Below are 13,245 nucleotides of genomic sequence, written 5' to 3' on the forward strand. Positions count from 1 at the left end.
TTTTACACATTTCCAGCAGCGTCTCGGCCTGAGCGAATAAGTTTCATCTTCTGTCTCCCAACCGTCCTGGCAATTAGCATGAGGTAATGAGTCCATTAGCAGTGCAGATCCCAGTTACCGCTGTCACGGACTGTCACGGACTCACAGATCGGGCCCACTCTTGGCCCCGTGCGGTCCGTGGGGGGTGCCCCTTTCAGTGAGACAGCCCTTCTTGGGAGTCCACAATCTCCACCTCCTGGAGCCGCACCTCTCTGAGCCTCAGCACGTCTGTCTCTGCCGTGGGCCCCCTCAGGGAGTCCCCTCGCTCTGGACCCCCGGGGCCTCCACTCCCCCTGTTCTCTAGCCCGGAGCGACTCTCAGCCAGCGTAACACAGGAGGGTTTATTGAGCGACTGAACCCAGCCCAGGAAACTCTCCGGCCTCAGGCCTGGCCTCCCTCAGCCCAGCACACCCCAGTCTCTCTGCATCCAGGTGGGCTCTGCCTGCTCCCCCTCTCCAGCCCCGAGCCCCCCTGCTTCCCAGCTGGGCATCTGAGATCCCCGGCCCCAGACCCCTCCTCTGTCCATTGTCTTCTCTCCAGATGAACAGGGTCATAAACAGGGTTGCCGGGGCCTCCTCTCCTCGCTTCTGTCCCCTGGCCCCTCTGCTCCAGTCACCGGGGTCCTCTCCCCGCAGCCCATTGTCCTCCCACTGGCCAGAACCGGCTGCGACTCCTGAGCGGGGTCGACGGGTCGAGGTATCCGTCCTCCAGGCCACTGGCTGGGGTCCCAAGTTCCCTCTCTGGTCCTCTGTACCAACAATCTCCCTCTCCCCTCCCTCGTTAAACCCGTAACACCCGGGGAAACTGAGTCCCACCCCCACTGCATGCAACCCACTGGAAAACACGGAAAAACAAGACCGCCCCCTCCCACTTTGGCACACCCACAACCTCCAAAGAGACTGTAACGCTCGTTCACGCCAGTATCACCATCAATCGTGATATTCCTTTTTCGAGCTTTGCATCCCAGCCACAGTAATCACCAAGACCATCCCAAGCCCGGCACAAACCGCTCCCCTTCTGTCTCCGACGCCGGCTGCATTTCCAAGCTCCGTCCGTTTACAGATCTTCCTAATGAGGTTTTCAAGTCCGGCGCTGGCTCAGCGTTAATTAACTCTTCCGATGAGATATTGTATCACCCTCATCACGTCCCATGGTGCCCCTCGCTCCCGCCACCGCCCCGTGTCTGCCTCCCTGCCCCTCTCCCCCGGACACATCTGTGACCCCCCCCAGCAGGATCCTGGAGCTCCCCTCTGCCCCAGAGTGCGGGAGGAGTGGGGCTATGCCCTGGGTTCTTACCCGCCCCCCAGTAATCGCCCCCCCATCTCCCCCAGATGCAGATGAAGTTCCTGGTGGAGCAGATGAAACGCCCGGATTACATGGAAGCTCTGCAGGGCTTCATCTGCCCCCTGAACCCTGTCCACCAGCTGGGCAACATCCGGTGAGGCCCACAGGACGCCTGGGTCCCATGCCCAGCTCTGGGAGGGGCGTGGGGGCTGGTGGTTAGAGCAGGGGGGCTGGGAGCCAGGACTCCTGGGTTCTCCCCTGGCTCTGGGAGGGAGGTGGGGGTTGGTGAGGTAGAGCAGGGGGGCTGGGAGCCAGGACTCCTGGGATCTCTCCCCGGCTCTGGGAGGGGTGTGGGGGCTGGTGGGTTAGAGCAGGGGGGGCTGGGAGCCCGGACGCCTGGGTTGTCTCCCTGACAGGTCTCCCCACCTCGCAGGCTGGACGAATGCAGGATCATGTCGTCGGCCAAGCGGCCGCTCTGGCTGAACTGGGAGAATCCAGACATCATGTCGGAGCTGCTCTTCACCAACCATGAGATCATCTTCAAAAACGGGGATGGTGAGGGGGGCTGCGGGTCGGGAGTGAGGGGCACCGGCAGGGCTGGGGGGGACAGGGCCGGTGGCAGGGGCTGCGGGTCGGGAGTGAGGGGCACCGGCAGGGCTGGGGGGGCAGGGCTGGGCTGGCAGGGGGTTGCGGGTCGGGAGTGAGGGGCACCGGCAGGGCTGGGCTGGCAGGGGCTGTGGGTTGGGAGTGAGGGGCACCGGCAGAGCTGGGGGGGGCAGAGCCGGTGGCAGGGGGCTGCGGGTCGGGAGTGGGGGGCACTGGCAGGGCTGTGGGGGCAGGGCCGGTGGCAGGGGGCTGCGGGTCGGGAGTGAGGGGCACCGGCAGGGCTGGTCTGGCAGGGGGCTGTGGGTCGGGAGTGGGGGGCACCGGCAGGGCTGGGGGGGCAGGGCTGGGCTGGCAGGGGGCTGTGGGTCGGGAGTGAGGGGCACCGGCAGGACTGGGGGGGGCAGGGCCGGTGGCAGGGGCTGCGGGTCGGGAGTGAGGGGCACAGGCAGAGCTGGGGGGTTCAGGGCTGGGCTGGCAGGGGCTGAGGGTCGGGAGTGAGGGGCACCGGCAGAGCTGGGGGGGTCAGGGCTGGGCTGGCAGGGGCTGTGGGTCGGGAGTGAGGGGCACCGGCAGAGCTGGGGGGGTCAGGGCTGGGCTGGCAGGGGCTGCGGGTCGGGAGTGAGGGCACCGGCAGAGCTGGGGGGGCAGGGCCGGGCTAGCAGGGGCTTAGGGTCGGGAGTGAGGGGCACCGGCAGAGCTGGGGGGGGGCAGGGTTGGGCTGGCAGGGGCTGTGGGTCGGGAGTGAGGGGCACAGGCAGAGCTGGGGGGGCAGGGCTGGGCTGGCAGGGGCTGTGGGTCGGGAGTGAGGGGCACCGGCAGGGCTGGGGGGGCAGGGGCTGCGGGTCGGGAGTGAGGGGCACCGGCAGGGCTGGGGGGGGCGGGGCTGGGCTGGCAGGGGCTGAGGGTCGGGAGTGAGGGGCACCGGCAGAGCTGGGGGGGCAGGGCTGGGCTAGCAGGGGCTTAGGGTCGGGAGTGAGGGGCACCAGCAGAGCTGGGGGGGGCAGGGTTGGGCTGGCAGGGGCTGCGGGTCGGGAGTGAGGGGCACAGGCAGAGCTGGGGGGGGGGCAGGGCCGGGCTGGCAGGGGCTGCGGGTCGGGAGTGAGGGGCACAGGCAGAGCTGGGGGGGCAGGGCTGGGCTGTCAGGGGGATGTGGTTTGGGAGTGAGGGGCACCGGCAGGGCTGTGGGGGCAGGGCCGGGCTGGCAGGGGGCTGTGGGTCGGGAGTGGGGGGCACCGGCAGGGCTGGGGGGGCAGGGCCGGGCTGGCAGGGGGCTGTGGGTCGGGAGTGGGGGGCACCGGCAGAGCTGGGGGGGCAGGGCTGGGCTGGCAGGGGCTGTGGGTCGGGAGTGGGGGGCACTGGCAGGGCTGTGGGGGCAGGGCCGGTGGCAGGGGGCTGCGGGTCGGGAGTGAGGGGCACCGGCAGGGCTGGGCTGGCAGGGGGCTGCGGGTCGGGAGTGGGGGGCACCGGCAGAGCTGGTGGGGGAGGGCCGGTGGCAGGGGCTGTGGGTCGGGAGTGGGGGGCACCGGCAGGGCTGTGGGGGCAGGGCCGGTGGCAGGGGCTGTGGGTCGGGAGTGGGGGGCACCGGCAGGGCTGTGGGGGCAGGGCCGGGCTGGCAGGGGCTTAGGGTCGGGAGTGAGGGGCACCAGCAGAGCTGGGGGGGGCAGGGTTGGGCTGGCAGGGGCTGCGGGTCGGGAGTGAGGGGCACAGGCAGAGCTGGGGGGGGGGCAGGGCCGGGCTGGCAGGGGCTGCGGGTCGGGAGTGAGGGGCACAGGCAGAGCTGGGGGGGCAGGGCTGGGCTGTCAGGGGGATGTGGTTTGGGAGTGAGGGGCACCGGCAGGGCTGTGGGGGCAGGGCCGGGCTGGCAGGGGGCTGTGGGTCGGGAGTGGGGGGCACCGGCAGGGCTGGGGGGGCAGGGCCGGGCTGGCAGGGGGCTGTGGGTCGGGAGTGGGGGGCACCGGCAGAGCTGGGGGGGCAGGGCTGGGCTGGCAGGGGCTGTGGGTCGGGAGTGGGGGGCACTGGCAGGGCTGTGGGGGCAGGGCCGGTGGCAGGGGGCTGCGGGTCGGGAGTGAGGGGCACCGGCAGGGCTGGGCTGGCAGGGGGCTGCGGGTCGGGAGTGGGGGGCACCGGCAGAGCTGGTGGGGGAGGGCCGGTGGCAGGGGCTGTGGGTCGGGAGTGGGGGGCACCGGCAGGGCTGTGGGGGCAGGGCCGGTGGCAGGGGCTGTGGGTCGGGAGTGGGGGGCACCGGCAGGGCTGTGGGGGCAGGGCCGGGCTGGCAGGGGCTGTGGGTCGGGAGTGGGGGGCACCGGCAGGGCTGGGGGGGGCAGGGCCGGTGGCAGGGGCTGTGGGTCGGGAGTGGGGGGCACCGGCAGGGCTGGGGGGGGGGGGCAGGGCCGGTGGCAGGGGCTGTGGGTCGGGAGTGGGGGGCACCGGCAGGGCTGGGGGGCAGTGCCAGTGGCAGGGGGCTGCGGGTCAGGAGTGAGCGGCACCGGCAGGGCTGGGGGGGCAGTGCCGGTGGCAGGGGGCTGTGGGTCGGGAGTGGGGGGCACCGGCAGAGCTGGGGGGGCAGTGCCGGTGGCAGGGGGCTGCGGGTCGGGAGTGAGGGGCACCGGCAGGGCTGGGGGGGCAGTGCCGGTGGCAGGGGGCTGTGGGTCGGGAGTGGGGGGCACCGGCAGAGCTGGGGGGGCAGTGCCGGTGGCAGGGGGCTGCGGGTCGGGAGTGAGGGGCACCGGCAGGGCTGGGGGGGCAGTGCCGGTGGCAGGGGGCTGCGGGTCGGGAGTGGGGGGCACTGCTGACGTGTGTCTGTCTGTCTCTGGCTGTAGATCTCCGGCAGGATATGCTGACGCTGCAAATTATCCGGATCATGGAGAACATGTGGCAGAACCAAGGACTGGACCTTCGGTACCGGGGGGGTGGGGGGAGAACCTGCGTCACTGCTCTGCTGGGGGGGGATGGGATTTGCGGGGGGGTCACTGGGAGAGGTGGACGAGGGGTCCCTGCCTAATCCTCCCTCCTGTGCCCCCAGGATGCTGCCCTACGGCTGCCTGTCCATCGGGGACTGCGTGGGGCTGATCGAGGCGGTGAGGAGCTCCCACACCATCATGCAGATCCAGTGCAGGGGCGGCCTGAAGGGGGCGCTGCAGTTTAACAGCCACACCCTGCACCACTGGCTGAAGGAGAGGAACAAGGGGGCCAGGTCAGGCGGGTCTGCGGGCTCGGGGTGCCGGCCTGGGGGGCAGGATGGGGGGCTGTGTTGTACTTAAAGTCCTGCCCAGGATCTTTTCAGGGGGAATAAGGCAAAACGCCACATTTATTAGTAATACATGTATTCATTAACACTGTATTATATGCATATAATATATTACACTTACACACACACACACACACAAACACACTCCCTCTTGTTGTTACCAACTAGCTGCTCCCCTTAACTTCACTGGCCAGGTGAGTTAGATGGGGGAGGGGGTGGAGCCGGGCTTCTGCCAATCCGGATCGATGCTCCCATGTTGACAAGACGAGACCCGGGGTCCTCTGCAAGACACCTCACTTTTATAGCAGCTTCCCTCTTATGCAAATCTAGACCAGATTCAAACTCTGTGTCTGTGTCCATTGGTCCTTTGTGCTGCTTTCTTTTGAGTGTTGTCCCAATGCTGCAAAGAGGGTGTTTCCAAAAAAAGGTGCTCGCTTCTAACCCCCGAGGCTGTCAGTATGTCTGCTTGTCTTTAATGAGCCCACTTGACACGTTTTATTGTCCTTGGGTCTGGCTCCCAGCCCCTCTCCAACAGTTGAGGCTGTCTGGAGGTGCTGCCTTCCATGCCTTGCTCATCCACACCTCATTCATTCAACAGGGCAATTGATTAAGAGTGTGTGGGGGGGGAGAGCTCTTGTTCTACTGCTAGCAAAAAGAAATGTTTCTTCTATCTTATTCTATCCTTAGGGGCTATAATATTATACCAAGGGCAATGCAAAGTTTCTAAATGAGGCTTTGATACAAAGTCCCATGAAAACAGAGGTCACACGTAGGTAGACCCACCACAAGGTTATATGAAGAGGCACAATGTAAAGTCATATGAAAATTATCAGAGATTGATCTACATTGTCCCCCTTTTGACCTCTCAAGAACAATTCTTGAGTGGTCACCATATAAATCTTTTGTATTTGTTGCAAACAAACCAAACAATTATAACCAGGTGACTATAACTAAAACCATTACAATTGACTAAACACCAGATATAACATAAACACAAATGCAAACAATTATCATTATAATAATTGGAAATACAACAAAACCATTACCATTCCAATAATTGGGTACATTGACAAACAAAATGAGGCCCAAGTTTGATGCTGCAATAGCCATCAAACAATAAAAGTCACTGAGGTCAGGACCTTCTTAAGCACACACAACAAATAAGATTTTGTAGGAGTACCACAGTTGTCATGCAAGGTTAAGCTGATTTGGACTTAAACTAACATTGAGTTGCTAAAATGTTGTAGAATTTCCTATTTTTAACAGTTGTTTTCAGAGGTTTCTGGGGACGTGAAAGATGGGGCCATACAATTATGGGCCAAGGTCTTACAGGTTATGGGGGCCCAAGAACTACCCTTCAGGGCTTGGGGAAATAGAACCAGAGTGCATAGAGGAAAGTGTGGAATGAATAATAATACAAGCAAATGTAACTAACAATACAAATGTATCAAGAACAAAAATCAACAACAAAATGATTATTAGAGAACCTGACAAAACAAAACAACCCTGATGCACTGGGGACCAAAGTCTTTTGGAGACAAGGGGTGATTTATAAGTTGGATGGAGATGGGGGAAGTAGAGAGAGGAAAAGACATTTGCCCTGTCTAGTGTAGATGTGACATCGCGGTCCTCACACACGCCTTCCGCCTCCTGACTTGCCCGGACGCCACGGTAAAGAACGTTGCAACGACCGCCCTGCACGCCGCCACCGAGAAACGAATCGGCAGACCTCCCTCCGACCGAGATGTGGCCACCTTCTTGAGCGGCTCCCTGGACGGCGACTTCGCCCGGGACAGGGGAGACTTCGCCTCGCTGTGGACCCGCGCCCGCAATGCCACGCGCCGGCTGGGAAAGCACCTGGGCTGCCGCTGGGAATGGAACGAGGAACGGCGGGAGCTGGGAGTCCTGATACCGCGGATCGGAACGGAGGACAACATCATCGTCACCCCCGGAGCCAGAGGCGTGCTGGAGAGATCCCTGAAGGCCGCCGTCCACGCGCTCTACGTGGACGCCTTGAAGAAAAAGCCGGACCAGGGTAAAGTCTTCGAAGTAACCAGCAAGTGGGACTCCAGCAACCACTTCCTCCCCACAGGCAGCTTCACCCGGTTCGCCGACTGGCGGTTCATTCACCGCGCCCGGCTGAATTGCGTCCCTCTCAACGGTGCCATCCGCCACGGGAACCGGGATAAACGCTGCAGGAAGTGCGGGTACGTCAACGAAACCCTGCCCCACGTCCTGTGCTGCTGCAAGCCCCACGCCAGAGCCTGGCAGCTACGCCACAACGCCGTCCAGGACCGTCTAGTGAAGGCCATCAACCCGCGTCTGGGAGAGATCGCTGTCAACCGCACCGTCCCCGGCACCGACAGCCCGCTGCGCCCGGACATCGTCGTCACGGACGAGGTGGGGAAAAAGATCATCCTGGTCGACGTAGCGATTCCGTTCGAGAACAGGACCCCGGCCTTCCGCGAAGCCCGAGCCCGCAAGCTCGAAAAATACGCCCCCCTGGCTGACACCCTGCGGACTAAGGGTTACGAGGTGCACGTCGACGCTCTGCTCGTTGGGGCCCTGGGTGCCTGGGACCCGTGTAACGAACGCGTGCTGAGGACCTGTGGGGTGGGCCGTCATTACGCGCGGCTCATGAGACGCCTAATGGTCTCGGACACTATCCGTTGGTCCCGGGACATTTACACCGAGCACATCACCGGCCACCGCCAATACCAAGAGTGAGCCAGGGAGACCTCGTGCACCCACACACACCCCCTGCTGGACCCTATCCCCTGAGCCCTAAACCCACCAAACCTAGCTGAATCCCGCCACGTGAGGGTCACCCCATCCCCATTATCCAGCCCGCTTGCTTATACCCATGACTGTCCCTGCCTCCCGTATGGATGGTGGACCCTCACCGTTTATCGACTGTCTCCTGACCCCGCCCACCGGTTACCCACCCCTCATTGGGGACATTGCAGTGTGTATATACTATGTGTGCTGCCCAGCCCCAAAACACCAACATACCCCCTTACTCTGCATGTTACCCCCAATGACCAATGACTAACGCTTCACATTTTCTGTATCGTTTATTCCTTTAAATTTCCTCTTTTTCTGGACCCAATGCTAACACAGGACACCACTAGAGACAGACACAGAACATGCAACACAGACTTTGTCGTGACACTATAACCATGGTATTTTATAACTCTTCAGCTGGTACCAGCTCTCCTGATGTTCTGGTTCGGAGCCTGAAAGATAGAAGCTTGGAAACAAATTAGCACAGTGCTTTCACCCTGGCAGAACCTGCTTAGTCCCTGCCACAGTGTGTTTGGTACTTGGGGCTGCACAAATGCTAATTAAGTGGTGCATTTTTTGTGAGTGTAAATCCTCCCTTTCTCTCAGTAAAAGGGCGTTAACACTCCATTTAGAAAAAAATTTCTGTTTTAAAATCTCCAGCCATTTTGCCATGGCCTGGAGATCTGAGGCAGAAGCAGGGACTGTTGTTAACTGTTTCAATGGCATTTTGGCCCTGGGAGGAGGAATTTACCCAAATATTTCAAATATCCCCCTTCCCAATCTCCAGAGGGGTCCCAAAGGTCTGCCCCCTTCTGGGGTTTTAAATGTTTCTTCTCCTGATGTTCCTGCTGCTGTAAGATTTGAGAGTGCTGTTTTAACTCTCTGTACCCAACCTGTTTTCAGTTTCTCTATCTGTTGCTTGCCTGGGCCCGATCCTGCTTTTTCCAATAAACAGTTCCTTTCCATGGGCACAAGCCTTTTTCCACTACCAATTTAGCAAGGAGGGTGGGCTTTCCAACTAGCCCCCACCCTTCCTGGTCCCATTCCTTAAACATTTTCTTCAAAATTGTGAAATTACCACAATATTACTTACAAAAAAACCAAACAAACATAAACCACAATACACTGCCCAAACTCCTATATCCTTCAGAGTTTGGTTTAACAGAACAAGATCTGTATCTTATGTTTTTAACCCACTCTGGGCCAGAGGGAGAGACGCTAAGCTTCCCTCTGTATTACTCGGTCTGCTACCACCGAGGGTTTATACACCAATTATACAAATCCTTCCCCGGATTAGATCCTTCCCCGGATCAGAGTGAGAAACACTAAGTTCTCCTCTTTAGCTCAGTCTTGCTACGGCTGAGGGTGTATGTACCTCTACAACACAATTGAAACCTAAACTCCTATATCCTTCAGAGTTTGGTTAATCCTTCCCCGGATCACAGTGAGAAACACAATTTAAACCTAAACTCCTATATCCTTCAGAGTTTGGTTAATTAACTGAAAGTTTACGCTCTTTTTCCTGTAGTGCCAGGCTTGCTAAAGCTGGCGGTGTGCACACCAGTTTGATAATAACTGTGGGTTCTATGCTTGCTCCCCCTTTCACATTCTCCACCAAAATGTTGTACTTAAAGTCCTGCCCAGGATCTTTTCAGGGGGAATAAGACAAAACGCCACATTTATTAGTAATACATGTATTCATTAACACTGTATTATATGCATATAATATATTACACTCACACACACACACAAACACACTCCGTCTTGTTGTTACCAACTAGCTGCTCCCCTTAACTTCACTGGCCAGGTGAGTTAGATGGGGGAGGGGGTGGAGCCGGGCTTCTGCCGATCCGGATCGATGCTCCCATGTTGACAAGACGAGACCCGGGGTCCTCTGCAAGACACCTCACTTTTATAGCAGCTTTTCTCTTATGCAAATCTAGACCAGATTCAAACTCTGTGTCTGTGTCCATTGGTCCTTTGTGCTGCTTTCTTTTGAGTTTCAGAGTAACAGCCGTGTTAGTCTGTATCCGCAAAAAGAAGAACAGGAGTACTTGTGGCACCTTAGAGACTAACAAATTTATTAGAGCATAAGCTTTCGTGGACTACAGCCCACTTCTTCGGATGCATAGAATGGAACATATATTGAGGAGATATATATACACACATACAGAGAGCATAAACAGGTGGGAGTTGTCTTACTAACTCTGAGAGGCCAATTAATTAAGAGAAAAAAAAAAAAAAAAAAAAAAAAAAAAAAAAAAAAAAACTTTTGAAGTGATAATCAAGCTAGCCGAGTACAGACAGTGTGATAAGAAGTGTGAGAATACTTACAAGGGGAGATAGTCAACGTTTGTAATGGCTCAGCCATTCCCAGTCCTTATTCAAACCGGAGTTGATTGTGTCTAGTTTGCATATCAATTCTAGCTCTGCAGTCTCTCTTTGGAGTCTGTTTTTGAAGTTTTTCTGTTGTAATATAGCCACCCGCAGGTCTGTCACTGAATGACCAGACAGGTTAAAGTGTTCTCCCACTGGTTTTTGAGTATTTTGATTCCTGATGTCAGATTTGTGTTGTCCCAATGCTGCAAAGAGGGTGTTTCCAAAAGAAGGTGCTTGCTTCTAACCCCTGAGGCCCTCGGTATGTCTGCTTGTCTTTAATGAGCCCACTTGACACGTTTTATTGTCCTTGGGTCTGGCTCCCAGCCCCTCTCCAACAGTTGAGGCTGTCTGGAGGTGCTGCCTTCCATGCCTTGCTCATCCACACCTCATTCATTCAACAGGGCAATTGATTAAGAGTGTGGGGGGGGAGAGCTCTTGTTCTACTGCTAGCAAAAAGAAATGTTTCTTCTATCTTATTCTATCCTTAGGGGCTATAATATGATACCAAGGGCAATGCAAAGTTTCTAAATGAGGCTTTGATACAAAGTCCCATGAAAACAGAGGTCACACGTGGGTAGACCCACCACAAGGTTATACGAAGAGGCACAATGTAAAGTTATATGAAAATTATCAGAGATTGATCTACAGCTGTGGGGTGGGAGCTGGGTAGAGGCGGGTCCGGGGAGGTGATTCACGCCACGTGCTCTGATTCAGTTACGACAACGCCATCGACCTGTTCACCCGCTCGTGCGCTGGGTACTGCGTGGCCACCTTCATCCTGGGCATCGGCGACCGGCACAACAGCAACATCATGGTGAAGGACGACGGGCAGGTGAGACCCCCCACCCCAGTCCCTGCCCTGTGGCCGGGTGGGAGCCGGCGCCCCCTAGAGGCGACAAGCCCCATGTCCCGTTCATCGTCCAACCCCCCCTTCTCCCAGCTCTTCCACATCGACTTCGGCCACTTCCTGGACCACAAGAAGAAGAAATTTGGCTACAAGCGGGAGCGGGTTCCCTTCGTCCTCACGCAGGACTTCCTGCTCGTCATCAGCAAAGGGGTGCAGGAGAGCACCAAGACCAAGGAGTTCGAGAGGTGAGGCCCCTCCTCCTCCCCTCCCAGAGCCGGGGAGAGAACCCAGGAGTCCTGGCTCCCAGCCCCACCTGCTCTAACCCACCAGCCCCCGCTCCCCTCCCAGAGCCAGGGAGAGAACCCAGGAGTCCTGGCTCCCAGCCCCCGTGCTCTGACCCACCAGCCCCCGCTCCCCTCCCAGAGCCGGGGAGAGAACCCAGGAGTCCTGGCTCCCAGCCCCCGTGCTCTGACCCACCAGCCCCCGCTCCCCTCCCAGAGCCGGGGAGAGAACCCAGGAGTCCTGGCTCCCAGCCCCCCCTGCTCTAACCACCAGCCCCCACTGCCCTCCCAGAGCCGGGGAGAGAACCCAGGAGTCCTGGCTCCCAGCCCCCCTGCTCTGACCCACCAGCCCCCCATCCCCTCCCAGCGCCGGGGAGAGAACCCAGGAGTCCTGGGTTGGGGCCCCGGGGTGCTGACCCCGCGCTGCGCCGGCAGGTTCCAGGAGATGTGCTACGCGGCGTACCTCGCCATCCGGCAACACGCCAACCTGCTGATCAGCCTGTTCTCCCTGATGCTGAGTTCGGGGCTGCCAGAGTTGCAGTCGTTCGACGACATCGCCTACCTGCGCAAGACGCTGGCGCTCGACAAGGCCGAGCCAGAGGCGCTCGAGTACTTCACGAAGCAGATGAACGAGGCTCACCACGGCGGCTGGACCACCAAGATGGACTGGATCTTCCACACCATCCGCCACATGCCCCTGAGCGAGGCCGGGCACGACTGAGGGGCCCCGCCCACCGCTCTAGGCCCCGCCCTTTCCTCCTGGTCAGTGTGGCTGAAACAGTGTCCGTAAGCTCCTCCCATCCCGGAGGGGGCTGGACCATGAGCGACACGGGGGTGGGGGGCGGGGTCTCTCCCCCTTGGGGGGCGTGTCCCAGGAGCACAGGCCCTGCCCTCCTTGCTCGGGCTCTTGTTCCTCCCCCTAAGCCCCGCCCCCTTGGGAAGAACCCCCTCTCATCCTGGGGCGGGGGGTGGCCGTAGAGTCACAGGCCTGTGACACACAGAGGGTGTGGCCAAGCATTGAAGTCCCTCCCCCTTGGGCGGGGCCTGAGAGAGGGGAGCTGGGACATGTGCCCCTCCCCTTCTGGGTGCGTCCAGGTGAGGGCGGGGGTGGGGGGCCCCTTCCAGCTCCATCCTTTTCATAGGAGGAAGTGAGGCGGGGGGGTGTCAAATCCATTATGCCCCTCCCCTTGGGGGAAGGGCAGAAGTTAGAGAGCCTTAAGCCCCTCCCCCTGTGGGGCGGGGACTGCACTGAGAGGGGCGGAGCCAGCACACTTAGGCTCCTCCTCAGGGACCCCCGCCCAGAGATACCTGCTGTTTGGGAGGGGGAGTGTCCGGTCCCTTTGACCTCTGACTCCCTTGGGAATCGGGGGGGGGCAATAAAGGGCATTTAGCCCCCGTTTTTGAGGGGGCAACAACTCGCCCCCCCTCCTGAAATCTTCCAATTCACCTGAGCATCCAGCCCCCCTCATCTGATACTTGAATCCTGCCCCTCCCCCCAATCTGCCAGCCAGGGGGGGGCAGATACTTGACATTTTTTGCCTGGAGAATTTTTTTGTTGTTCGTGCAAAAATACAATTTTTAAAGAAGCCCGAAGTAGCCCCGAAGTGTGGGGAGTGGAGGGGGGGCCAACATGCGGGGGCCCCTGCCCCAGAGAGCTCTGCACATGGGGGCTGGTACCAGAGGGGACAGGCCCCTGCCCCATTCCCTGCCCCCCTGAGCCAGCCAGTCCCTGCCCTGGGGCCGGGTGGGAGCCGGCGCCCCCTAGAGGGGACAGGCCC

The 13,245-nt window shown here is 59.7% G+C and overlaps 1 protein-coding gene across 3 annotated transcripts in view; it reads left to right on the top strand.

The window, feature by feature from the left end:
* The window catches only part of LOC128823230 (phosphatidylinositol 4,5-bisphosphate 3-kinase catalytic subunit alpha isoform-like), a 41,197-nt gene extending 27,968 nt beyond the window's left edge, over positions 1-13,229 (top strand). For 2 of the 3 annotated variants that reach the window (XM_054005394.1, XM_054005396.1), the window contains 5 exons: positions 1,371-1,477; positions 1,757-1,878; positions 4,749-4,827; positions 4,952-5,122; positions 6,790-8,928. In XM_054005394.1, the coding sequence (XP_053861369.1) occupies positions 1,371-1,477; positions 1,757-1,878; positions 4,749-4,827; positions 4,952-5,122; positions 6,790-7,903 (1,593 nt within the window). In that variant the 3' untranslated portion in view covers positions 7,904-8,928. Of the gene's footprint in view, positions 1-1,370; positions 1,478-1,756; positions 1,879-4,748; positions 4,828-4,951; positions 5,123-6,789; positions 8,929-11,053; positions 11,172-11,279; positions 11,432-11,902 lie in introns of those variants that run through there. The other variant, XM_054005395.1, reaches the window with a different exon arrangement.
* Positions 13,230-13,245: the final 16 nt, after the last annotated feature.

Source organism: Malaclemys terrapin, chromosome 15, assembly GCF_027887155.1.
Source record: "Malaclemys terrapin pileata isolate rMalTer1 chromosome 15, rMalTer1.hap1, whole genome shotgun sequence".
NCBI classification, from domain to species: domain Eukaryota; kingdom Metazoa; phylum Chordata; order Testudines; family Emydidae; genus Malaclemys; species Malaclemys terrapin.